At 40.5% G+C, this 24,635-nt stretch overlaps 3 protein-coding genes across 4 annotated transcripts; 1 reads left to right on the top strand and 2 right to left on the bottom strand.

Annotated features, from left to right (window-relative positions):
* Window positions 1-1,299: 1,299 nt before the first annotated feature.
* LOC119729277 (protein Shroom2-like) lies at window positions 1,300-15,526 on the bottom strand. The gene is made up of 2 exons (XM_038201882.1): window positions 15,238-15,526; window positions 1,300-1,490 (listed from the first exon to the last, which is right to left on the bottom strand). The coding sequence occupies exons 1-2, from the start codon at window positions 15,358-15,360 to the stop codon at window positions 1,305-1,307; spliced, it is 309 nt and encodes a 102-aa protein (XP_038057810.1). The 5' UTR covers window positions 15,361-15,526; the 3' UTR covers window positions 1,300-1,304.
* Window positions 15,527-17,392: 1,866 nt separating this feature from the next.
* LOC119727776 (prostaglandin reductase 2-like) lies at window positions 17,393-21,373 on the bottom strand. Its single transcript, XM_038199835.1, has 7 exons — window positions 21,030-21,373; window positions 20,495-20,610; window positions 19,849-20,055; window positions 19,222-19,392; window positions 18,641-18,850; window positions 17,939-18,148; window positions 17,393-17,579 (listed from the first exon to the last, which is right to left on the bottom strand). The coding sequence occupies exons 1-7, from the start codon at window positions 21,073-21,075 to the stop codon at window positions 17,472-17,474; spliced, it is 1,068 nt and encodes a 355-aa protein (XP_038055763.1). The 5' UTR covers window positions 21,076-21,373; the 3' UTR covers window positions 17,393-17,471.
* A 62-nt stretch (window positions 21,374-21,435) lies between these two features.
* Window positions 21,436-24,409, top strand: LOC119727775 (NF-kappa-B-repressing factor-like). 2 transcript variants are annotated; one of them, XM_038199833.1, is made up of 2 exons: window positions 21,436-21,662; window positions 22,638-24,409. In XM_038199833.1, the coding sequence occupies exons 1-2, from the start codon at window positions 21,487-21,489 to the stop codon at window positions 24,244-24,246; spliced, it is 1,785 nt and encodes a 594-aa protein (XP_038055761.1). In that variant the 5' UTR covers window positions 21,436-21,486; the 3' UTR covers window positions 24,247-24,409. The 2 variants fall into 2 exon arrangements, with proteins under 2 accessions (XP_038055761.1, XP_038055762.1); XM_038199834.1 differs by having other exon boundaries at window positions 21,489-21,662; window positions 22,357-24,409.
* Window positions 24,410-24,635: the final 226 nt, after the last annotated feature.

The raw sequence follows: 24,635 nt of genomic DNA, 5'->3' as shown, positions 1-24,635 counted from the left end.
CATTGCACGGATCACCTGTGTACAAGTTTTGAGAAATTGTCTGGAAAAATACATGTATTTCTATCATCTTTGGGAATGCCTACAGAGGGCGCTATTTAACTGTTGAAGTTAATAATTCACTATAGTCTTCTGGAAAGGGACGACATAAATGTCTATCGGCAAAAGCCAAACTGTGCTAGCATCTGATCAAATTAACCTCAATAAATGGCCTCTCAACTTCAGCCGTTTGACTGGTTGCTAACCGTTGAGATTATTTCCATCTTCTTGATGGACTCGCAAAACCCTCAAACATAGACACTACCGCTTTGTGCATCTCCAGATGAAAACTATAATCTGCTTTCTTCGTGCCATGACGCATGTGCGCACCTGTACACGTACGCAGTGGGTCTCCTCACATGGAGCTCTCAAGAGTGGACACAAAGGCACCCTCTAGTGTTTATGCTGATCTCAGAGGTTAAATACATTTAAAGGACCCATGCAATGTAATTTTTTTAAATGTAATCCTTGAAAAAAACACCTTTGTGTCCCATTTAACGTTATTTTCAATTTTTGTTTTGCCATTTTCAAGGGTATTTTGGTGCCTTTTTGTTCTTTTTGCTGATGCGAATTTCCATATTTCATGAGTAAACGTGTGATGTCATTTCAGGCAGAAACCTCAATGTTACAGCTATTTCAGCACCAAAATATTCCAGCATTGTAGATATTTTTACGTAAGTTTCTTTTCTTTGGTGATTCGTTGTTGTGTCGGTACCTGCCAGTGATCCAAGGAGCAAACTTTTCTCACAAATTTTGTTCAATGAGCAAACTTTTCTCACAAATTTTGTTCAATGAGCAAACTTTTGGGTTCACAATTTGAGCACAAAACCCCTAAACTGAACAGTGTCTTCCTGAAATGACATCGCAGCAACAGCACCCTCCGTTGTCCGGAAAAAGCATGGAAAAATTTGAATGATTAAACAAGTGCACTTTTCAATAAAAAAATAACCAAAAAGGGATGTCAAGTAGTTTTCATACATTTAAGAGGAGGAGAATGATGCACAGAATATGTTCCTAAAAACAATTCAATGCTTGGGCCCTTTAGGTTAACTTGACCCCAAACTGGAGGTCAGTAAGATGAGATGCTAACACTGATGCAGAAGTCCATCTGTGACTTCCAAACCTGAGGATGAAGGCATACATTCAGCATAATAAGTAGTACTGTCTGTCGGTGAAGGGCAAAACCTAATTTGATTTATATCACCCCGGCGCAAAAAAATTCCATCTTATAATAGTACTGTCTGCTTCTTCAAGATACTCAGGACAAACTAACAACCAGACAAATGGACCGACGGTCCGACAAACCTTTGGATGATGAGCTGCAGTGTGTCCGGGGAGCCCTTGACCAATTGGATTGCCTCGGTGTGGGCCTCACACTCCACGCTGTTGATGCTCAGGATGATGTCATCAACCTGCAAGGCTCCTGATTGGCTGGCCTTACCTCCGGGCTCAATCTGAAAACAAGAGACGAAATGACAAAACAATGAATGTCTGAAATGCAATAGCCGAAGAAATGAATTTTCTCCATAGTGGAACTTTTGACAGGAACATTTGCATTCATCTTGAATTCAAAACTAAACTAAAACAGTGACTTTAAGTATTCATGATTTGTTAATCAGGAAGGAAAGAATCACAAACCATTTTACGTGTTGTTGACTGATAGAAAAGAGATGTAGATTTAAAAACTTCAAGCCTTTTGGAAGTTTGTGAAGTTCTAAAGATTGCAACTTGTGGTGTGGCTTGGTTTCTCTCTTGGTACCAAACTAAAACCGTCTTAATCCTTTAAAATCCAACAGATGTGCCTCATTGATTTTGAAGGAAGCAGCAATGCAGGGCTCAGATACTTTACACATAATACACGGAGCCCTGGTGCCACTGAATTGCAAATATTGTGCGAGTGGCTGACTGCAAAGTCTTGGGTTTTGGCAAATTCCGTAAGTTAAAACAGTGCAAAGAAAACCCAGTTATGACTCAGCAAATTTACTCCCTTGGCCATGGTTACTGTCTCACGACCCCAAAGTAAGAGTTGCTAAGAGTGAGCAACAAGTGACATGATGAATACAGATGAGCAAACACTACATGTGTCCAGTATCCCTAATATAGCTGTCTTAATTAAACATGCAGTGTGTACATCATTACAGGAATCAACCAATTATTGCAATTCTTTCGAAATACAGCAGGGGCAAATTAATCAATCTCCAAAATATACATTTGCAAGGGGAAAAAAGTCACTTGAAACAAACTACAGTTGGAAATTTGTTTTCTGCAACAGGTCAAGATAGGAGCTGGGATACATATTTGGTATCTAAGGAAGATCAAACAGTACCAATGAATGCATGGAGTATCAATGTTCCTGAACTATCAGTATCAGTCGCTGAGTGGGTTTTGTGGGTGTTTGGGCTTAGTTGTTATTTGTCCAGACTCCCTAATATTCACCCTCTTCTTCACACCTGGTGTGCTGGCTATTATGGTAAACTTGTTGACACAGACATTATTACGGAAGTACTGTCCCAAATTGGTGTCGCAATACTGTACGCCTGAGGCTATAGATGGTCTATAGCATAGAGGGACACAATAGTTGTGCGATGTCATCGGGACCACTTTACACGGATTACTACAAAGGGGGACAGGCACATATTGATACAGTAATGAAGTCATCTCGCTATTAAGAACTTAATCCCTTGGGCCCGCCTTGTTTCCTTTTCTTCCCTGTGGTTGCATGGTTTCGCCCTGTGGGAGCCAATTGGAGAACCACCCATTGCAACCGACATGTTCGGTAATAAGACTGTACCCAGTGAATGTTCCTGGTTCCCAAATAAAATAAGTAATACACTTAGCCAAAGGAAACCAACATGAGATCATGTTGGTTATACATATTTCCTTCTTATTTCAAAACACAAATTTAGGCACTAGAGTTTAGGCACTCTCCTGAAGTTAAGGCACTCTCCTGAAGACGGTCAGAGCATACTGACCGGAATGTCGAGTTTAAACCTCTGGTTCTTTTCAGAACCATTCTCTTAGTTTGAGAAATTATTTTCAAATGGTGATTCCACAAAGTTTTCATTCATTAGTATCTCCACCATGCAAAGCCTCAAATCTTACTTAAAATACAACTTCATGACCATTAAAGGGCAATGAAATGAATGTTTTTCTGAGGAACACATTTTGTGCAACTTTCTACTCCTCTTAAATGTATGAACACTTTTCAGTTGTTTACGTCATGTTTAAGCCCAAGCTAACAAAGGAAAAAGGACCGGTGTGTTTGCTGCCACCAACGTCTCAAAAGTCTCCCACTTAACTGTTTACTTTTTCAATATTGAACAGCTGGAGCCGTAGTGGATTCCAAAAATTAGTACGTACACTAACTCAACCTGAGCTTTTATTTCATCATTTACCCAAAATCTAGCACTGTTTGGCAACCCAATTTTAGAAATGAAAACATCCTTGTTGTATTCAAAAAGAAAGACCTTGATTTGGTTAATTGGGCATGCGTGCATTTGACGCTGGTTGTTGCACCATATCTGCGTCCATCATTTGTTGCCTATTGTCCTCAGGAATGTCAAATCTTTTGTTCCTACTGTGCCCCTGAGACAACAAGACAACTATTCACGGTTGTTTTCACAACAGAAAACAACTCCCCTTGTTTGTATTCCATCTGTAATAATAAAAACAGGCTATTGTCGTAACCTCGTGCTCGTACCGAAACACATATTTCAGAGAGCCTCATTCACGTTTGCCTGTTGAGTATTGTGTTCTGTAATAAATTATATTGTATTTAACTGTGGTACAGAGCCTGAATATTCTTGCTCCCCAGATGTCCTTGTAATAAAGATTGTAACAATGAGTAATATGATCACATGATAATCATCAATAAAAATTGAACATCATACAGTTCTGTATTGAATCACAGGGAAAATAACACACAGAGTTCAATTCACTGTGGATACATGAAGCAAGTTGTTTGGAAGAAATATTTCAACAGAGGGCGCTATTCGTGAATTTTGGTTTTCATGAAACAGACAGCTGCTGTATGCTGGGAAAGTTGTAGAATTTGAATTTGAATGTTTGTTCATCTTCTGAGTGGTTTTCCTTATTCTTTGAAATTCCATTTGCTTATGACACCCCAAAATTGTAACTTTATAAAATTGACATTTTTAGGAGTAAGTAAAGTCTGTCCCAAGCCAATGTGGCTCATCAGGCCGGCGTTTATCTCCGGTTTCAGTAGCATGAAACGGCTGAGAATATTTCTACTCCCCCTGGATGGGATGCCAGTCCATCGCAGGTTACTCCCCAGCTAATGCCAGTACCCATTTATACTCCTGGGTGGAGAGGGGCAAGTGGGGGTGAAGTGCCTTGCCCAAGGACACAATATATGACCAGCGGCTGGATTCGAACCCCGGACCCTCTGATCATGAGTCACGAACCCTAACCACTAGGCCACACACTCCCCCTTCACTGGCAACCCAGTAAAATAAATATTTTCAAATACACCACAACGGGAAACTGACTAGCTGCAATCCGTTGGTCACAGGTTCAAACCCCGCTACAGCCAATTTCTTTGTTCTACTTTAAAAAATAAAAATAAAGACACAGTTACTACCATCTTCATTGACTGTGTGATGAGCCCGGGGCAGATTTTCTCAGTAGTGCAAGATAAAACACCGAGACTTGAATTCATGTAAATTTGAATGGAATTGGCATAACAATAGAAATTGTGAACGACGCAAAAGATATTCAGATTTATATATACTGGTATGTACGTATCCGATTTTGAAATTACAGTGTCGGTTCTGTTAGCCATTAGGCCTACTGGGACGATTCAATGCCTGAATGCTCATCACACCTCACTAAAGGGGAGTGCATTGTGTGAAGTACCGGTACCTAACCGAGCTTTGGAGCGTCCCGGTACTTTTGGACTAGCCCAGTAACCACAAAAAGTAGGCAAATTGGATTGATCTAGACATACAAGTTCAATTGTACGTTCAATCATTTTCTTTATGGACCTCTAATTTCATAACAGCGCTCACTTCGAATTACAGGTACATGTACTGATGTTCAGAATCTTGAATACAGGCAGTTTTCCTTTGATCCGGACACAAAAGGTTATGTGTACAAAGTAAACACACCGGATGAATGTTATCATACTTCAAACTATAACCGTTCAACACTAAATGCCGCCATTACCGAGATGTACCTTGACATTTTGAGTGTCGGGTGTTGCTTTTTATTGCATGATTTCCACGCTTCGTCAATCAATAATTTCTTTGCGAAATGTACGTTCACCTCAAATTTAAGAAGGCATGCAAGTAAATTCACATAAGTTTCTCTTTTCAATATGGCCACCAAATTAGTTCATAGACTTCCTATTTAGCAGGCAATTGACAACGTCGAGTTTGTTTTGTTGCAATTTGGTTTTGACTATGGACACTTGACATACTGCAGCAGCTGAAAAGATTCTGAAACTAAAACTTGAATTAGCAATTATCGAGGGACTGAGCAGACGCTGAATATAACATTCACAATAAACGATCGCATTCCATCATGTACCGAAACTAGGACATTTGCTCTGTTTTAAGTATCGATGATTGAATTGAGCAGAAAGTTTCTAAATTCCATAAATTGTTTAACGATTTAAGAGAGTTTCTGTACATGTTTACATTGACTCCATGGATCCGGATCGTGGACTTTGAAAGGAGGATACTCAAAAAATTGTTTTTAGAAATTCATTATTTACTCTAAAGGGGCGTTACATCCTGGAATGCGCCTAACTGGGCAACAAAACGCATTTTAAAAGAAATTATGTCAATTGAAAAGAGCATTTAAAGTAGGATATAAACGTCCACACAACCATCCTTTAAAAATTGGGTGTTTTTTGGTGTTACTCTTGCGAGAACCATGCAAGAATGAATTTTGGGGGTCAATATTTTGACTTTCAAAAATTGAGCTGTTGAGCATCGCATTCTGTCCGCCGCGTCCGATGCAAACAGCCGATTTTTCGTCTTTTCTTGGGAATAGTGAGACATTAGGTAAGTTTCCTTTCAAATTCAACCAGACCTTTGAAATGGGATAAGTAAACAATCCAAAACAATTTTTTTTTGAGGATTTTAGGCCGTAATACCCCTTTAACTGTTCCATTTTTTCCCCAAGCTTACATGATGATGAGAAAACAAAATATTGGGGTGGCTTCACAGCATTCGTAACTAAACCTTGAGAATCCCTTTTACTGATGAACAAAAATACAATGGGTGTGCTGGGAGTTGTAACCAGGGGTGCAAGACATGTTGAGACTTGCCCAAATTGGACCACATACTGCAAAGGTGACAGGGTCACTTACAAGTTTCAGCTTGAGTTTCATCGTGAAGAAATACATGGGATGTAAAGGATAACGATACTTTGTATTAGGATCTTGGGAGAAACTGGTTTATTTTTGTACTTGGTCTAACAGCATGTTTGAGATACCGGTACATCATCATACATCCATTATGAAATAGGCCTATATAACATGTAAAAGAAAATGTGCACAAAATACATATTTGATTGCAACGATCCCATCAGTAACAAAAGCAAACATTTCCATTCAGACCGACATAAATGTCTGTCCTGTCAACCAGGAGCTGAAAAGATCCCTCAGGAAAAGAAAAATAAAGGCCACACACGCATTCTTTTCAACATCTCATTTTCTGTCACTGTCGCACAATTCCCAGTCTCACAATGCCCGGGGTTCAACATTGCCGCGACCTACGACCCTTGCCGAACAAATGTCCACATCGGATCATGTTAATAAAATGCCAACTGCATGCTGCATGTGATGATAATGCTCGGGCGATATTCCCGTCACTAGGTTTCTGAACGGGAGGCCCGCGGGAGGCCTTGTTCTACTTTAAGGCTGTTTGAATTTCTGGGATTTAGCTCGGGCCCGTAAATCTGTCTTTCTTCGAGCGTGTGCAGGTGGGCGATTGTTGGTAATGAGGGGTGGCGAAGAAAAGGAAAAACCTGTAACCGTATACCAATGTATACAGCAAATGGTGTAAAACACATCATGAAATGTTGGTATGTCAAATGCGCAAAGGGCAAAGTCGGGGAATTTCTGCGACATGGATAACATGATGACAGCTGGTGAACAGTTGGTTGCGGGTTGAGAACGGAGATAAATTGGGAAAATACAAGTGGTTGGATCTAAATCCGGATTTTTTTAAAATTTGGTTTGAATTACACTATTCGGTTTCGATGTTGAAAAATGGATATTCAAAACCAACCTTAACCCTAATCCCTTGAGCACTTTTACTAGAAAGTATCCTGAATCTGCTGAAATCCACCTATTGTGTCATGCACAAAAATGTTGGTGTTGGTGACTGCTCAGTATGGAGGTATCCTGAATCCATCAAAATCCTGCAGTACCGCTAGGCTTACAATCCTGATTCCATCAAAATCCCCGTTTTCAATATGGAGGTATCCTGAATCCGCCGAAATACTCCAAAACAGGGGTATGGATTTTGATGGATTCAGGGTGGTTTAAAGTTTTTTAAAAATTGTACCCAGTTGTACACAGTGAAATTGAAAAAAAATCTCAATTTCAAACCCTAAATAATCATACAAAGATTCATGAACAGAAAGTTCAAACAAATTCTCTACAGAATCATATGTAAATTTGGGAACCTGCTGTTTTGATCCTAGCAGAATCTTGTAGGATTGAACCGTTTGTAAATTTCAGGTCAATCCAGTCTGTGAGCAGTTTACTAAAAAAGAACCAAAAAGCCTGGGGTGTTTGGTTCCAGTTAATAGCTAAATGGGAAAAAGGATAATTTAGAATGGAAAAATAGACATTTTTGAAATGGAAAAATCACAGGGTGTATCAACTAGCCCCAAGTTCATTACACAGGAAGTTGTATACAAAAAAAGGCACAATAAAAACCTTTTGTGATATACAGCAGACTTCGTGCAGACGAAGTTTATAATTTGGATGCCACTGGCTCCAACTTGGCTTGTTTGTCTTCATCTTCAAGGCCTGCTGCGCACTGAGGCAGAAACTAGCGGTTTATGTGATGAATTGGCATTAAAAAAAAGACATGTTTACATGCACGAGCTCACTTTCAAAAGGGAAAAACCTTGCTTTTGTTCAGCACAGGGAGTACTCAAGGTTGTTGCTGCGGCTAAACTGTTCTTTTGTGAGTGAGAAAACGGCAGTGAAATGCCGGGACGTTTATTTGAAAATGGAATTTAGCGATGCGGGTATTCGGGCCCATCCCAAACTTGGACAGAAGGAATTCAAACACTCGACTTGGTGATTATAAATTTGTAGCATGGACGGCCTTGTTCATTCCAAGGGTCAGATGAAAAAATTGGCAAGGGGTGCACTGCGTGCAAAATCAATCATTATCACATTATTCTGTGATCATTACATTAGGTGGCCTATCTCAATAATGATTACCCCTATTTTAATGCTCAGGACACTGATTAAACTTTGCAAAATCTCAATGTGGACAGTGATACATGCGCATGAATGAGGATTGAAAACATAGGAACTGATGTAAATGGGTCATTCCATGTCAGACCAACGCACTTTTTTACCTCATGTCTTCCGATTTTGATAAAAATTGCTGTGCTTGTAGGTCCTAATGAGCAATGAATACACACCAATTTTTAGCCCGATCCGACCTACCATGTGGTCAGGGCAGAAGCCACAAAAAAATGGCATTTTTAGAGTAAAATACCACCTTTTTGGTATAAATATGTCAAAACTATGGTAATTTTCATCGAATATATGTGAATTTGGTATTAAAATAATGAGGATTGCATGCTCAAATCACTTCTTTTGTCAAAATTAAATTTTGTGAAAAGTAGGTCACGTGACCTTTAATATGCCATCGTGACCTTTGACCCAATTTTTGTAATAATGTATCATTCCGAAAATCAACGAAATAAAAATAACTTGCTAGAGCATGTCTTCCTCTATTAGAATCTACTAAAAATCAGTTGGGGTCTTCAAAATTTACAACTTTATGACTATTTTTGTACAGTTGGTAGGTTACAAATGAGTCAATTTATAGACTTTACATAAGAAATACACCAACACGACTTACTATTCTGTTTCTTAAGTTACTAAAATTAATCTAGATTTGTATGTATAAAGTACAAAGTCAGGAAAAAGAAAATTCTACCTTCTGATTCCAAAGAAACTGTCTAATCAGAATATCTGGACTCGGAAGTGTGCTAACCACTAACAGTAACCAGGCCAGCACTGATCTTTGTTATTTACTGGACAAAACATGACACTTGAGGGCGCTAGAATTCTTGCATCAGTCAACACACATGACACATGGCATGGGTCAGTGTATGCAATTTAGCATCGTGCACAACAGTTGGGGATTTTTTGCTCATTGATTGGCAGTCTTGTCTTTGGACAGTGTGAAAACAATGTCTCAATCTCAGCATGCTCAGTGTTCAGTAGGACTGTGCCTAAAAGAAGAATGTTGTGATGACGCTGAACATTTACAACCGAAAGATGAGGAATTACAGTGTCTGCGTCTCAGATCAGGTTGTGAAACAGTAAGCACAGTGTGCAAGTTACACTCCATGCGATTTGGAAGGCTGTATTGCAGTAATCAGCGGAGTTGCTGTGATCCTCTCAACCTTCATACTGGTAAGGTGCATGCCCAAGGGCTGCGAGAAATTACATTGGAACAATCGCAAAAACATCACTATGGTCTCATACCTGGAAAGAAACTCTGCCGCAGCTGTCGTTCATCAATTTTCAAGGTGTCTGTACCACCACAACCTGAACTGTCTTCGATAAGATCAAGTACTGAACCTGTACTATCTTCAAGTACTGAATCATCTGATGAACCATCAACAAGTCAAGCTTACCCATCTCAGACCCCCATTCAGGAAGTGGCTGCCACTGCATCACTCTCATCGGTAAATCAGGCTCTTCATACAATTGGGGTTACTCCAATTATGCGTAGAAAACTTGGTCATAAAAAGTACCAACAAAAGAAATTCAAGGCAATTGAAACCAGATTGACATCACAGCTTGGAATTCAACAAGTTCCCCAACCTTCAACTTCTGAGGAAATTTTGGAACAATTGAAAGAAAAATTTGTCACTGCTACAAACAGCGAGAAGCTTCAGATTCTCACAATTGTACCGAAGAGTTGGAGTATTCGCAAAATTATGCAGGAATTCCAAACCAGTGACTGGATGGCCAGGAAGGCAAAACGACTGGTGAGATTGATTTTCTTTTTCTCTTTGTTTTTGCCTTTCTTTATCCAGATAAAGCAAAAAAATAGTTCTGCTTCTGGTTTCCCTGCCTACCCTATTATGGCAGCCCCTACCCTATTTTTTTTATGGGAAAAATGAGGAAAAAACACCAAAAATCATCAATTTCTACCTTTTACCGTTGACTACATGCAGACGCCTCTATATGATGGTACACAAAAGAAATTGGCAAAATAAAAAATTTCCCTCCCTACCCTATTTTCGAAAGCCATGTAATCGGAAACAAAAATTTTTTTTGGCATAAAGTAACAGTACTGCGTTTACATTTGTAATGTATTTTGCTGATAATTTTGTTGTAAGCAACATTGTATCAGTTTATTTTTAATTTAATCTCCATGGCGGTTTTGGCCAAACAATCACTTCATAACAATAGTTAATTGACAATAATGCATGCATAGTCATGATTTTTTTTTTTTATACGGAACCATGTTACAAAAAGCCCTCATCACACAAAAAATGCTCCCCCAATAGTCGGATAGTTAGACTTCTATCATTTTTTGTTCAATCATGTCTCCTTCAGGTTGCTGAAAAAGGAATTTTGTCCTCACCCAATCCTCGCTCTGGGAAAACTCTCAGCGAAGATGTCGTCAACCACGTGAAAAGTTTTTATGACAGTGATGATATCAGTAGACTGATGCCGGGGAAGAAGGACTGTGTGTCCATCCGAGAAGGTAACCAACGGATTATCTGCCAGAAGCGTCTGCTTTTGTGCAACTTAGATGAAGCATACAGGGCATTCAAGGACAAGTATCCAGAACTGAAGGTGGGTTTTTCGAAATTTGCCGAATTAAGGCCCAAGTATTGCGTTGTAGCTGGAAGTACTGGTACACATTCCGTGTGTGTCTGTACCCATCATCAAAATGTAAAGCTGATGATCCATGCCGTTGACATTCCTCGTTTTCGTGGATCCTACAAAAACCTGCTTGCTGAAATCACCTGTAATCCTGGCACAACGGACTGTTTCCTGGGAAATTGTTCTATGTGTCCCAAGGTTGCTGACCTGAAGCAGCATATCATGGAGGAGATAGAAGATGAGGCTATCGATGAAATATGTTACAAGCAGTGGGTAACAACAGACAGATCAACATTAGAAACCATGACAGCAGAGGTTGATTCATTCTGCGATCGGTTTTCGGAGAAGCTTCTTCAGCTGAAACGGCATGAATTCATTGCTGATCAGCAAGCAAAGTATCTGAATCACCTGAAGTCAGAGTTGCAGCATGGTGAAATAATTGTTCTTGGGGATTTCTCAGAAAATTATGCATTTGTTGTTCAAGATTCATCTCAGGGATTTCACTGGACAAATGACCAAGCAACACTGCATCCGTTTGTGATCTACTTCAAAAAAGACAACCAGCTTCTCCATCTCAACTTTGTTGTTATCTCTAACAGCCTCACCCATGACACCATCGCAGTTTACTGTTTCCAACGAAGGCTACACAAATACCTTGCGCAGACAATGCAGGTGCGCAAAGTATTCTACTTCACAGATGGATCTTCTGCACAATATAAGAACAGAAAGAACTTTGCAAACTTGACCTGTCACAAGGATGACTTTTCATCTGATGCTGAGTGGCATTTCTTTGCCACATCACATGGGAAAGGACCGTGTGATGGATTGGGTGGAACTGTAAAGCGTTTGGCCGCAAAAGCCAGTCTTCAGAGACCGTATGAAGACCAAATCTTGAATGCTCAGCAGCTGTATTCGTGGGCCAAGGTGAATATTCCAGGAATACAGTTTGATTTTGTGGACAAGAGTGAAGTGCAACAGTGCGGGGAATTCCTTGAGAGTCGATTCTCATCAACAGTGACTGTTCAGGGCACACAACAGCTCCATGCTTTCTACCCACACCCAGTACAGCGGACTCACGTCCAGGTGAAATTCATCTCAAAGGAACAAAATGCCAAGTCTGTGAGAGTCATTAAAGTTCAAGAAGCACAGTAATGAATGAGTAAAGGTAACTTTGATTGTAATATTAAGTATTATCTTCAAGCAAACTTGAATCCTAGACCCTGATTAGTCCATCTCTAGCAACAACTGTGTGATTTTATATAATATTGCACAGCTATATTGCACCCCAGATATTAAAAATGTACGTGTACATATGTTGTGTTATTTCCTCCTGGACGGACCAATACACTACATGTACCGTATGCACGTACATCTTCACCGCATGTACGCATTTGATATCAAGTTTGCTTGAAGATAAATTGGTTATAAATCCCACTTGCGCTGGTTGGAACACGGAATTATGTAGTGCATCGAGTGGCATATGGGTCATGGCAGCATTGCATTATTTCATATTCCAAGCACGCTCGTGGGATAACTAATTATCAGTGGCACCCAGGAGGGGGGGGGGGGGGGCTTGAACCCACCCCCAACATTGTCAATTTGTTTGTTTGATTTTAGGCTAGTTTTTGTTGGTCCAATCTTCTACAGAAATTTGAACAAAAACGATTTATGACCCCCCCCCGCCCCGCCCCCCTCCCCCCCCCCCCCACCAAAAGCCAAATCCTGGGTGCGCCACTGCTGATAATTTACACTATGAGTCTGGTTAGACCTCATCAGCCCTCAGAATGAGAAATTCACAAACCAAGATATATTTTAGTAACTTTAGAAACAGAATAGTAAGTCGTGTTGGTATATTTCTTATGTAAAGTCTATAAATTGACTCATTTGTAACCTACCAACTGTACAAAAATAGTCATAAAGTTGTAAATTTTGAAGACCCCAACTGATTTTTAGTAGATTCTGATAGAGGAAGACATGCTCTAGCAAGTTATTTTCATTTCGTTGATTTTCGGAATGATACATTATTACAAAAATTGGGTCAAAGGTCACGATAGCATATTAAAGGTCACGTGACCTACTTGTCACAAAATTTAATTTTGACAAAAGAAGTGATTTGAGCATGCAATCCTCATTATTTTAATACCAAATTCACATATATTCGATGAAAATTGCCATAGTTTTGACATATTTATACCAAAAGGGTGGTATTTTACTCTAAAAATGCCATTTTTTTGTGGCTTCTGCCCTGACCACATGGTAGGTCGGATCGGGCTAAAAATTGGTGTGTATTCATTGCTCATTAGGACCTACAAGCACAGCAATTTTTATCAAAATCAGAAGACATGAGGTAAAAAAGTGCGTTGGTCTGACATGGAATGACCCAAATACAGGGTGGTCCCCCCCCCAAAAAAAAACCCTCAAAGCCCCCTCTTTTTCACAGCTTTTAAAAGAAATACATCGCAAATATCATTACATATTTAGAGAGTGTATTTCATTAGCTTTTCAACACCAAAATTTGTTTTCTGATCAGTTAAATATTTATTGAAGATATGGCTTTAATTGAAAACAAGTACCGTTTTTTCATTTTGTCCACCACGACTAATATTTTGACTGCTACAATAAGAACATGGGCTGAAATTACCATTGTTGCAAAAAAAATTAAAGAACCCAATAAAGAAAGACTTAAAACACTGAAGAAAGCAAAAATCCAACCGAGAAATAATTCACTTATTTTGAAGTACATTGTAAACAAACTCTAAAAGACACCATGTGTTTGAATAAAGATTCAAAGAAAAAGGCGGTAAGTTATTGCCAAATCTGAAGATTGAAAACATGACATATTTTTCAAATTACAAATTTTACTGTCATATTACACTAAAAGAGGATCGATATCATCTAACACCTTCAGACGTTCAGCATTAATTGTGTTTAAATTTTTTTGGTTTTTTTTTTACGTGAAGGATGATTCAGCTTAACACAAGGGTGCCAGATGAACTGACTTGTGTGTTTAAGCCTGAGGCATTCAGACAGTCTCATTCATGATATCAGAGAAGTCATTCAGGAAATGTCTTTGAGAAGGAAACGGCCAATACAGGATGTAAAGGATTGTTGACTAATGAAATGCTGTGCTGACAATCATCTATAGGTTAAGCTTTGAACTACTGACATTTTCAGAATGGATTCTGATCCCTTTGGTAAATGTTGATGTGACGAGCCTACGTGGCCAAGGGCACTTATACAAATAACTTTTGTTACAAAACAAGAGTAACTTGAACTTTGTTTTAAATTCAAAAAGCCAAACAAAAGCCTGTCTCCCTAAATAAAAATGCAACATTCATGACATTGAACATGCTGCCATCACATCAGTTGCTTTAACTAAAATTATTTCATTTTCCGAGTAGAATATGAGAATCTGAAATAGTCCTTAATTGCAAGGGGGTGGGGTGAAGACTAAAAAAGCAAAAACAAAATACACATTTCAAATGCATGCATATGTGATAATGCCATGTTTACATCTTTTGTTCAATTGTTTGCTTGTTTGTTTGGTTTTAATTAAAATGTTTGACCATCATCAACATCTTACAACAACACACATTTATGAGTAAAAAACAAGTTAATTATACCATGGAGCTGTATGTCAATGATACAAATTTATAGACCTAACTTTAGTTAAGTATAAAAAAAAACACCTGAGCAGGCTAGGTTCTGACATACTGTGACAGGCATTGTCGAACAAGGACAGCAAAAAAAATACAAAACAAAAACAGAACAAAACAGAAACAAAAACAAAACAGGACCTTACCAGTAATTATAACCACAAAAATGGAAAGAATGTTGCAACCTGACCCTGCTTTTTTTTTCATACAGTCACTGACAGTGTATATCATTTCAATGAAGGTCAAAAAATGATAAGACATGAATCTGGGACTGAGAAACATTTCTTATCATTTTGTTAGTAAATACTTGGAAATTTTCTTGACTCTCCATAGAATTTGTACACAACCGCTGAAGAAGTGGCTTCAGGATACTATATTCTTTCCGTTTTAATTGCAAGTTCAACTTCCACCCTCTTCCCCGAATTGCACAGCCATGCATAACGTACGTGGGAACCAATGCACCGACGGTGTACTTACCCGGGCGATGGTGAGCGGACACCGGTGCTCCGACCCGCCTTTCACGGAAAAGCCCCAGGGCGCGCCGCCCTGCAGTGTCACGTCCAACGTCCGAGTTCTCGGGTCATTTTCGCATTCCTCCATTCCAAAAAAACTTCAGATTTCGCTTCGTTCAGATGATGTCTAAAGCCATATGCCGGTACGGCGCTGCACAAATAAACAAACGTCTGGAAATGGTAGAAAAAGGACTAAATCTCGGTGGCTATCCGATAACTGTGTGTGCATATTCCGCAGGCATTAATTTGCCTCATAATGGGTCTGGTACCCATACTGCACAGGGAACCTGACTAATTTTCCGAAGGCAATAAGTTTCGCTGGTGCCATTCTTTCTCTTTGTAAAGACAACGGCGCAATAGGTAACCAGCTTAAATTTGCGGCGACAAAAACTGCGGTGATCAATAAAAGACAAAATTATTGATAACCAAAACGTTTACCTTGTCAACAGAGGGCGGGCTATCAAAAATGTGGGCTTCTTTTTTTTAATCACCGTGGGTGGGGCTGGGGGGGGGGGTGTTAATGGTACTTTTATAGCGGACAAATTAACAGATTAAGGTATTTGAGTATTCAGAGAGTAAAGAAGGTGAAATAGGCAGGAGGCTCCAATACATTGGTATGAAAATTTTGAAATAGACAAATTCGGGGCAAGATGATTGAAGTCCCTTCAAAGTTTGGAATTTACAATGGCTTTGTAATCAAAAAGCTTTCTTTTGAAATTGTTTAACGACACTAAACATACTCAGTAACAGCAAACCACAAATATACACTTGGCTTGTGCGCATACTTTATTCTCATTAGAAACATTCCATGCAACATTGCACACCTCAGACACTTTGCACGTATTAGCACGCAGCAAAAATAACAATACATCATGTATACCATGATTACCAACCAATTATGATATACATAATCATAAAATGTACAATATAAAACAAAGGATGTAAAACGAAACCCCCCAAAACAAAGGTGCAATATTTTGTGTCTTATTTCACTTTTCACAATAACTTGAACACTGTGAATACCCATTGAGTAATATATCAGATAATTGACATTGTCAATTAGTTGTACTTAAAAAAGGTCTAAATTTGCCTTGCCTTTTTGTCCTACGTCATGTGCAGCATGTAAATTACAGCCATTTCTCTGAAAATGTATTAGATTTTTTTTTTTTCACAAAAAAAGTTGCTGAAAAGGCACTGCATAGCATATAGGAACTTAAAAATATGTATCTTCTTTCTGTCACGAAACCGACAGTGAAGCCTTTTGCAAAACTACTAATCTTTATACACTTCAATTCCACTTGAAGTACCCTGAACATTAAGCCAAATGAAAAAAAAAACTCTTTAGAGAACAATTATGTATTAATAATATTTATACAAAACTAAAAAGAAAGTATCAGCCAAAATATTGTAAAAAAGTTCCTGCTGATAAAATTCTTTTTGAAACCATTTTCATTTATAACAAGTTGAGGAGTTAATTTCCAAAACGCAACATACGCTGTTTTGTTCCCTATTAGAATCCTGCTTTCTCCTGGCTGCCCAAAACGCAACTTTTACGGCTGTTAAATACTTTTTTCAAATGGATATGTCATGTTTTGAAAATAAAGTCTTCACTTCCAAGTCACTGTGCTTACAGCCTCAATACAATTTGTAGCAATACATTTCATTGTTTAAGTGCTTGACACGACATGGGGATTCGCCAATTAATACTACGAAGGGAAAGAATGTTGCATCCTGACACCACTTCAGCAGTTGTGTACAAAGTCTATGGAGAGTCAAGAAAATTTGTTAAGTATTTCCTAACAAAATTGGAAATGTTTCTCAGTCCCAAATTCATGTCTTATCATCATTTTTGCAATGACTGACCTTCATTGAGATGATATATGAACAAAAAAGTGGAGTCAGGTTGCAACATTCTTTCCCTAGGAAGAATTCAAAATTAGAGTGTGAACGTAAGCGTCATGTGACCACTGCACAAGGAGTACCTTTTTTAATGTCAGATACAAGGTTTTGCTTCTACCAATGACTGCAGGCCACAGCAAAAGGCAACCGGGTCAAAACCCGGCAGTTTCTTGTCCTCAACTTCTGCCAGTTTTCAAAGACCCTACTATACTTTCTTTTGGCAAAAAAGGCAGCTTGAGTTTTGATAATTGAACTTTTCACTTAGGAACATCGTTACTTGGGTATGTGCTGGGGTTGGGGTCATAGGTCAGCCACATGAACTATTTGTTTGCCAATGTTTCCTCCAGTCATCATGGACACAAATGCAAAAGGGGCGTTCTCTAGTCCTTCGGCCACAGTCTCCTTGTACTGCAAATAAAAAATCAACAGATAAATTTAACAGAATAAATGTGGATAACCACAGCTGAACTGAGTACCGGTAGTTAAAGTGGTTGATATTTTATTCAGGGTTAGAACTTAGATAGCAAAGAGAATTGGAGAATTAACTGACGAAATGAGCCAAGTCGGTGTGCTGTGGCCTCGTGGTCTGGAGCATTGAATTTGTGGTCTTTGAAATTTGAAATTTATGGGTTCAAATGCGTGTACGAACTGGCGCCTGCAATCAATGTGTACCACACATGACGCTCCTGCGTAAGATGGAATCGTCATCTGCTGTTCACGAATGAAAGTCCACAGTTATAAGCTACTGAAAGCATGAAGGCTTATACCTTGATTTCTCCTTTGTTGTACCAGACGCAGAGTTGTTCTATAGCATCAGGGAATTGGTCAATGTAGTTGAGGACCAGGAATCGCTCTCGGGTGATATTGTGCTCCGTCAGGGCTTGCTGTGTCTCCTCGGGTATGGGCGGTGGGTAGGGCAGGTCGGTGTTGTAGACTGAGATCTGGCCGCACAGGATAACATGTGAGTCGGGGGTCATCTGTTTAAGCATTGAATAAATTGTCAAAAATACTGCACGTAGAACTTGCACGAACACCCTGGCATCCTGCCAGTTTGTATACATGTACATGTACAGGCAGTTAGTAAGGACAATTTTCAGTGACGGCCTTGATTGTCCACCCAACAGGTACCAGTTCTCAGTTGAATGGGGAGTTTGGGTTGAATGGAGAGTTTCGATGAGACACTGGACTTACATATGCTAAAGTCATTAGTATCTCTCTAGAGACCTCGTAAATATCCATATTGGAAAAGATTTTTTTGACTTTGGCCTTCTCTCCACAGACCACCTTTCAAGTTTGGTTGAGGTTGATGACTGAACTTACAGTGAACTGAAACACACACACACGGACACACAGAAGGAATACGCGATCGCAATATATCACCCTGTCTGGCTTGAATGCCAGGGGGATGATGATGTGTTTTTCAGAAGTGGAATTGAAAAGAATTCTTTTTTTCATCAACTTCGCCTCACCTGCTGAATGACTGCATCACTGACGGAGCCTCCGACATTGTCAAAGTACACCTGCACTCCTTTGGGGCAGCATTCTCGTAGTCGCTCCCCGACGTCTTCCGTCTTGTAGTTGATGGCGTGGTTAAAGCCCAGCTCCTCTGTGAGATAGCGGCATTTCTCCTCACTGCCACAGATGCCGACTACGTTGGTGCAGCCCTCTAACCTGGCTATCTATGAGTGCAGACAAAGAGGTGGATCATGCCTTTAACCTAATGGTGAACTCAAATGCAGATTAATCATACCTTACAATACTGTTGCTGAAAAACTTCCGGAAACCAGCAAAATCATTTTGCAGGAATGCTACAACAGATTCTTTGTACTTCAAGCTTCAAAGGAATATCACATGTGCATCTAATGTAACCGTAACTTGCCAAAAATCACACTCTCTTAAAAAAAGTCAATTATAGGCTAGTGCACTGCTGCAACTAGGCACTGATCGCCGCCAAGTAAGAAATAATGACCCTAGCCCTATCCCTAAATAATAGGGATTTCTAACTAGTAACAGGTGTTAATCAATCAATTAAGAAAGATTTTAAGCCGACCTGTCCTGCTAATGATCCGCATGACCCTGCTGCCGCACTCGCGACAAACGTCTGGTCGCCGTCTGGCACCACATGTCCCTTCTCTTTGATGCCCAGGTAAGCGCTGATGCCAGAAACGCCGTACAGGCCGAGCATGAGGGACCAGTGCTTTTTCACCAAAGCCACGTCGACCTGTTGTTTTGGAAAGGTTAACAATTAAAGAAGTCCCACCAGAAAATAAGCTTCTTCAAGATGTGAATTCAGCTGTTTACATTCAAACATATGTTACTTTCAATTCATCTCTTTTGCAAAGAACTCGTCACAGTTTACTTACATACACTGTTACTTGAATTGAGACTGGATAACTTTGATCGACTTGTTACGACTTCTGGCGAAATCATTATGATTCTGTTTTCCAAGCAATCACAAGGAATCACAAGCAATCACAATTAAACACAGAATCACAACGAACCACAAAGAATCACAACGAACCATAAAGAATCACAACGAACCACACGGAATCACAAGTAATCACAAGTAATCACAAGCAATCACAAGGAATCGCAACGAACCACAAAAGAATCACAAGGAATCATAAGTAATCACTAGCAATCACAAGCAATAACAGATAAAAATTCCGGCCCTGACCTTGTTGACAATGAGACAGTTGAATCCCTGCACATCCAGCGCTACATAGAGTTGCCACGGTAGATGGAAGCCCTCAATGACGTCACCCTTGGAGTGGCCCATGCTCCGACTCTTGACGACCACGCCCACCCCTCCCCCATCAATGGTGGTGTCTAGTTTCCATGGTGACATGTAGTCCGTGCCAGTGTCCATGTTCATCCTACATCTCTGGAGGGTAGAAACAAAATTTTACCACCTCATTAGTATGGTAACACAAGAACATTTGTATAATCCAAAAGTGATTGAACTCGCAGTCAGGCTTGGCAGTCATGCTTATGCCTAAAACTGTTACGCCCAAAATATGACATCATCCCAACGGTTGGGACCATCTCAACTGTAGTTGGGGCAATTGCTATAGTTGAACCCGGCGACCAGATCAAGAAGCATTTTCTGCAGTGGTGTCACGCTCACCCGCATGCTGCACGCGTTCTTATAGACGAGTCGCACGCTCATTTTTGTATTCCTGTTGGTCGAAGGAGCCCGGACTGCGTATGTACTACCTGAGCGCGACTCGCACGAGCCTGGTGCCACCACAGAAAATGACTGCCGCCGGTTTGTCTATAGATTAGAAAGTAGCGTTCAAGTATTTCATTGGCACTCAATTTACCATGTACGGATCGACAGACAGGCACAGGAGTTTGACGAGAATCTGACCGTCCTCAAGCTCCGGCATAGGGCAGTCCTCCATACGGAAGTTCTCGACAGAAGGTATCCCATTGGCACCTGGAATAAAAACAATAAATAAGTAAATTTGAAAAAGCTGGGGTGAAAGTTGGAATGAGTGTTAAAGAAATGGACAAAAATATCTGAAAAGTTCATGACATGACCCCCCTTGGCAGACCCAAACTTAAGGCATAATCTTCCAATAAAAAAAAATGCAAGATGACAACCGATTACACTTTCACGAATTGTTCCTAGAGTAGGGCTTTAGCTTGGAAAACCAAGCAAAATTGAGGCTCATGACTGTAACATGAGAAATCAGCCATGGTGAATTTCCCATGTCATGAGTGCTGGGTTTTCCGAGTTGAGAGTGGGGTAAATTAAATAAATACAACAAACTTCGAAATACATGTAGGTAAATATGAAAACAGGTCACTTATAGTAACTGTTCTTAATTACGAGGTAGGTCTGTACTCAATTACCTGGCCTGCTTGCAAGACACACACGCTTGTTGGAAGACGTTGCCATTTCAATTTCACACAAGAATCTTTCTAAAATTCTTGCAAGACCAAACTTTGCACTTGAAGTTTTTGGACCGTCAAGACGAGAAAATGAAAATCAGTTTTACTTCTGTCATGCTTTGCCTACGTTCATGGTCGATTAATTATGACATATTCCAACCCTGAACTAACCAAAGGTAGGAAAGATATCTGTCAATATGTAAAACAAAGGATATTTCAGATTGTTTTCTTGAAACTGTCGAACCAGATACATGTACTGTAGATGACTTCTGCCGTTCTCTTGTTATTCCTGAAGCGCGCCACCAAGTGGTCAAGAAGTCGCCAAGAAAATAGACAGGTAACTTATCATCTGTATTAGAAGAACGTTCGCAATACACATTGGACGTCTAGGATTCAATTTTCTACTCGGAATTGCAAAATGGCGACCACGAGAGAGATGGAAGAATTTCTGGAGGAACATCGTCACAAATATGAGCCCTCGCAGCATTGGCGGGCACGAAAACAGTTCATGATCAACAACTGGGAGCGCTACTCTGGAAACCAGTTGGTTTCCTTGTCCATGGTGTGGTCAAATGTGGAGTTTGATGGAGCAACGTAAGTCCAATTAATTTACATCATTGCCCATGCAATTTGAATGGCGTTCATCATCTGGCATGTCTGGTGAATGCGCTTGCGCCTACAAACAAAGCACTTAGGCTACACCAGAGTACCACTTTAAAATCAGTGGCTTATTATTTAAAATATTATGAATAAAATATGATAACATTATTTGTATTTGTGCAAAAACCCCGATGGATCAATATGTAATTTCAATAAATAACATTAAAATCAGTGAAAATTGTTTTTTTCAATATCATTTTTCTTAAAATAACAGTAGGCCTACTAACCAACTAAATTTCTTGGAAGAATATTTTCTGATATATACGGTAGCATAAAGTAAAAAAGAGATGAAATTGGTTATTTCTGTATCTGTATCATATACTATAGTCAGCAAAGCATCCCGGGGGAAACATCACACCAACTTAGAGAAAAAACAATGAGAAGAAATTACAGTTTTAGAGGTGGGAGGAAAAGCCCAGAAGAATATTCTGGGAAAAACCCACGGAATCAGGTAGGGACTGAAAACCCAACCCACATGTTGGCCCAGGTGGGAATCGAACCCAGGTCACAGAGGTGGAAGGCGAGGAAAGTACCGCTACTCCAACCTGACTCCCTGGGTATTTAAAGTCTCTTCAAAACTTTTTCGTCAAAACCTATCACTCATGAATTTAAATAATTTGACTTGCAGGTATCCCTCAGAGTTGATGATCAGAGTCAAGATGATGGCTGAAGGAATCACAGTGGATGAATAGCCATGACAGCATATTAAATTGCGAAACATGATAGTGACTTAAAGTGACATCAGCAAGACGTCGTACGACATGACCTCATATTTCCCTGTTTTGAAAATGGCAAAGTTACACTCGGAAAAGCAGTCCCTTTTTAGCTGTCACCCCTTCACAAAGATGAAAAAACGATAGAACAGTCAATGCCATTAAAACTCTTTGTCTGGTGTTCTTTTTGTTGAAGATATCCACCCGAATTGATGGCCAGAGTGCAGGAAATGGGCCAAGGGATAACGTTAGATGAGCCAGCAGCCCCAGTTGTACGTGAACCGCCCAAAGTCACTGTGAGCAAACCCAAAGATGAACCCCAGAGCAAACCCGAATCCCTGCTCCAGTTGAATCCACTAACCAAGAGAAGCTACGAAGAGGATAGTGCTCTGAATAACAAGGCTCAGAAGACACAGAGTGGACAGAGTGCAAAGGAGCGAGCAATCTCTGGATATGATGCCCGGCTTGGACAGAGAGGTGGCGCTAGCCAATCAGCAGCATGGAGCCAGCCTTCCCAACGGGGGGCGGGGCCTGCCGGGTACGATAAGGTCATAGCCGACTTGGCATACAACCTGAAGAAACAAACCAGCACCAGCAACCGTGGTGGGTCAGCACTAAACAAGCTTCACAACGCCGGCCTGCGGCTGTCTCTGAGACCGGAGGTGGAGTACATTGAAATCCCACCCCCTCACCTGCCTCATGCCAGAAGGGGACGGGGAAAGAGTCCCCTGGACAACCCGACGTGGCTGTGCAACCTGTACATGGGAGACACACTCCTGGCCAGTGTTGAGGCCAAGAACAAGCCCGATTCCAAAACAGCTGCTGCAGAGAAAGCCGTGCTCCTCTTGGAGGGTTCAGGGTTCGCCGTCCAGAACGTCAACAAGCAGAGCAAACATGGCAGGAGCTACTATAAAGAGGTCGTCCCGCATGATCGGCAACTCAACTCCCAGACCTTTCCGGTGAACAAGCAGAATAAGTGCGGCGCACCACCGCCGACGTGGACATTGGAAAACTTTGTCTTGATGGAGCCTTCTAAAGCGGTGCCTGCCACGAGCATCCTGATCAACTCTGCGCAGAGTAACCATGTCCCGATCCTGTTTGAAACATCTGAAGATATCCGGACTGTTGGCGGCAAATCTGGATTCGAGTGTACAACCATCATTAATGGCGTGACGGTCTGTGGTGGTCTGCACATGAACAAGCGTGAGGCAAGAAATGTGTCGGCCGAGAATGCTCTGACGTTGCTACGCAAGACCTGCCCTGTCCTCAGGAAGAACCTCCACATGGCCCAAGGCAGTGCCATCAAACGGAATGAGCTTGCTAAAGGTCAGGTGTCCCTGCCCCCCAAGAAAGCCAGTGCCATCGAAGACACCAACCTGGGTCACAAGATGCTGAAGATGATGGGCTGGAGCGGAGGAGCCCTGGGCAAGGATGGTATCGTGGAGCCCATCCAAGCCAGCGAGAAGTTCACCCGGGAGGGCCTGGGTTACACCGTGGCAGTCCCCAAGAACAGCACCAACGAGATCGACATGAAGGCAGTCCGCAGGATCCTGGAAGACTATGTGCATTCGGGAAGACGGGACGACCTCATCTTCACTTCGGAACTGTCCTCCGAGGAGCGGAAGGCCATCCATCAGATCTGCAACCGCTTCAACCTGAAGAGCAAGTCACACGGCTCAGGGAAAAAGCGCTACTTGGTTGTCAATCAGAAAAGGAAATTGAACGAGCTGGTGCAGGAAATAGCTGAAAGTGGGGGAACCTGTGGGCAATATGAGCTTCTTACTCCTGGCAAGAGTAAAATGTGACATGGTATGTCCAAATCAGGCACATCTAGATAAATTTAAGTTTCATTTTTGCAGTGTTAAACGACAACATCCATCACTTTTTGACATTATTGTTCTGCCTGATTTGGATGTACAATGTAACACATTTTAAATGTAATCTTCAACATATTTTTACAAATGTACTCAAATGTTGGGAGTTTGTTTTATTGGCAAAGACGATTAATTAAGCAAATTAGAGAAATCAAAATTTTTCAATTCATAAATTTTTTTTCGACACTTCTCATGTGCAAAATGTACATGTATGTATGTATTCATGTTGTATCATATCCTACAAATGTCTGCTGCTAAGGCCAAAAAAAATAATAGTTCTGCTTCCGATTAACCTACCTACCCTATTTTGACAGCCCCTA

This window comes from Patiria miniata, unplaced genomic scaffold (assembly GCF_015706575.1).
Source record: "Patiria miniata isolate m_02_andy unplaced genomic scaffold, ASM1570657v1 HiC_scaffold_20, whole genome shotgun sequence".
NCBI classification, from domain to species: Eukaryota; Metazoa; Echinodermata; class Asteroidea; order Valvatida; family Asterinidae; genus Patiria; species Patiria miniata.
Note: the sequence above shows the minus strand (reverse complement) of the source record. Positions and strands in the feature narration are given on the sequence as shown.

Coding starts and splice junctions, on each gene's coding strand:
- LOC119729277 (XM_038201882.1), bottom strand. CDS start 15,360: ATGGAGGAATGCGAAAATGACCCGAGAACTCGGACGTTGGACGTGACA. Junction 1,491..15,237: donor GTCCGCTCACCATCGCCCGG/GTAAGTACACCG, acceptor TCTTGTTTTCAG/ATTGAGCCCGGAGGTAAGGC.
- LOC119727775 (XM_038199833.1), top strand. CDS start 21,487: ATGGCGACCACGAGAGAGATGGAAGAATTTCTGGAGGAACATCGTCAC. Junction 21,663..22,637: donor GTGGAGTTTGATGGAGCAAC/GTAAGTCCAATT, acceptor TTTTTGTTGAAG/ATATCCACCCGAATTGATGG.
- LOC119727776 (XM_038199835.1), bottom strand. CDS start 21,075: ATGGCAACGTCTTCCAACAAGCGTGTGTGTCTTGCAAGCAGGCCAG. Junction 20,056..20,494: donor TGTCTGTCGATCCGTACATG/GTAAATTGAGTG, acceptor TCTACCCTCCAG/AGATGTAGGATGAACATGGA. Junction 19,393..19,848: donor ACTGTCTCATTGTCAACAAG/GTCAGGGCCGGA, acceptor CCAAAACAACAG/GTCGACGTGGCTTTGGTGAA.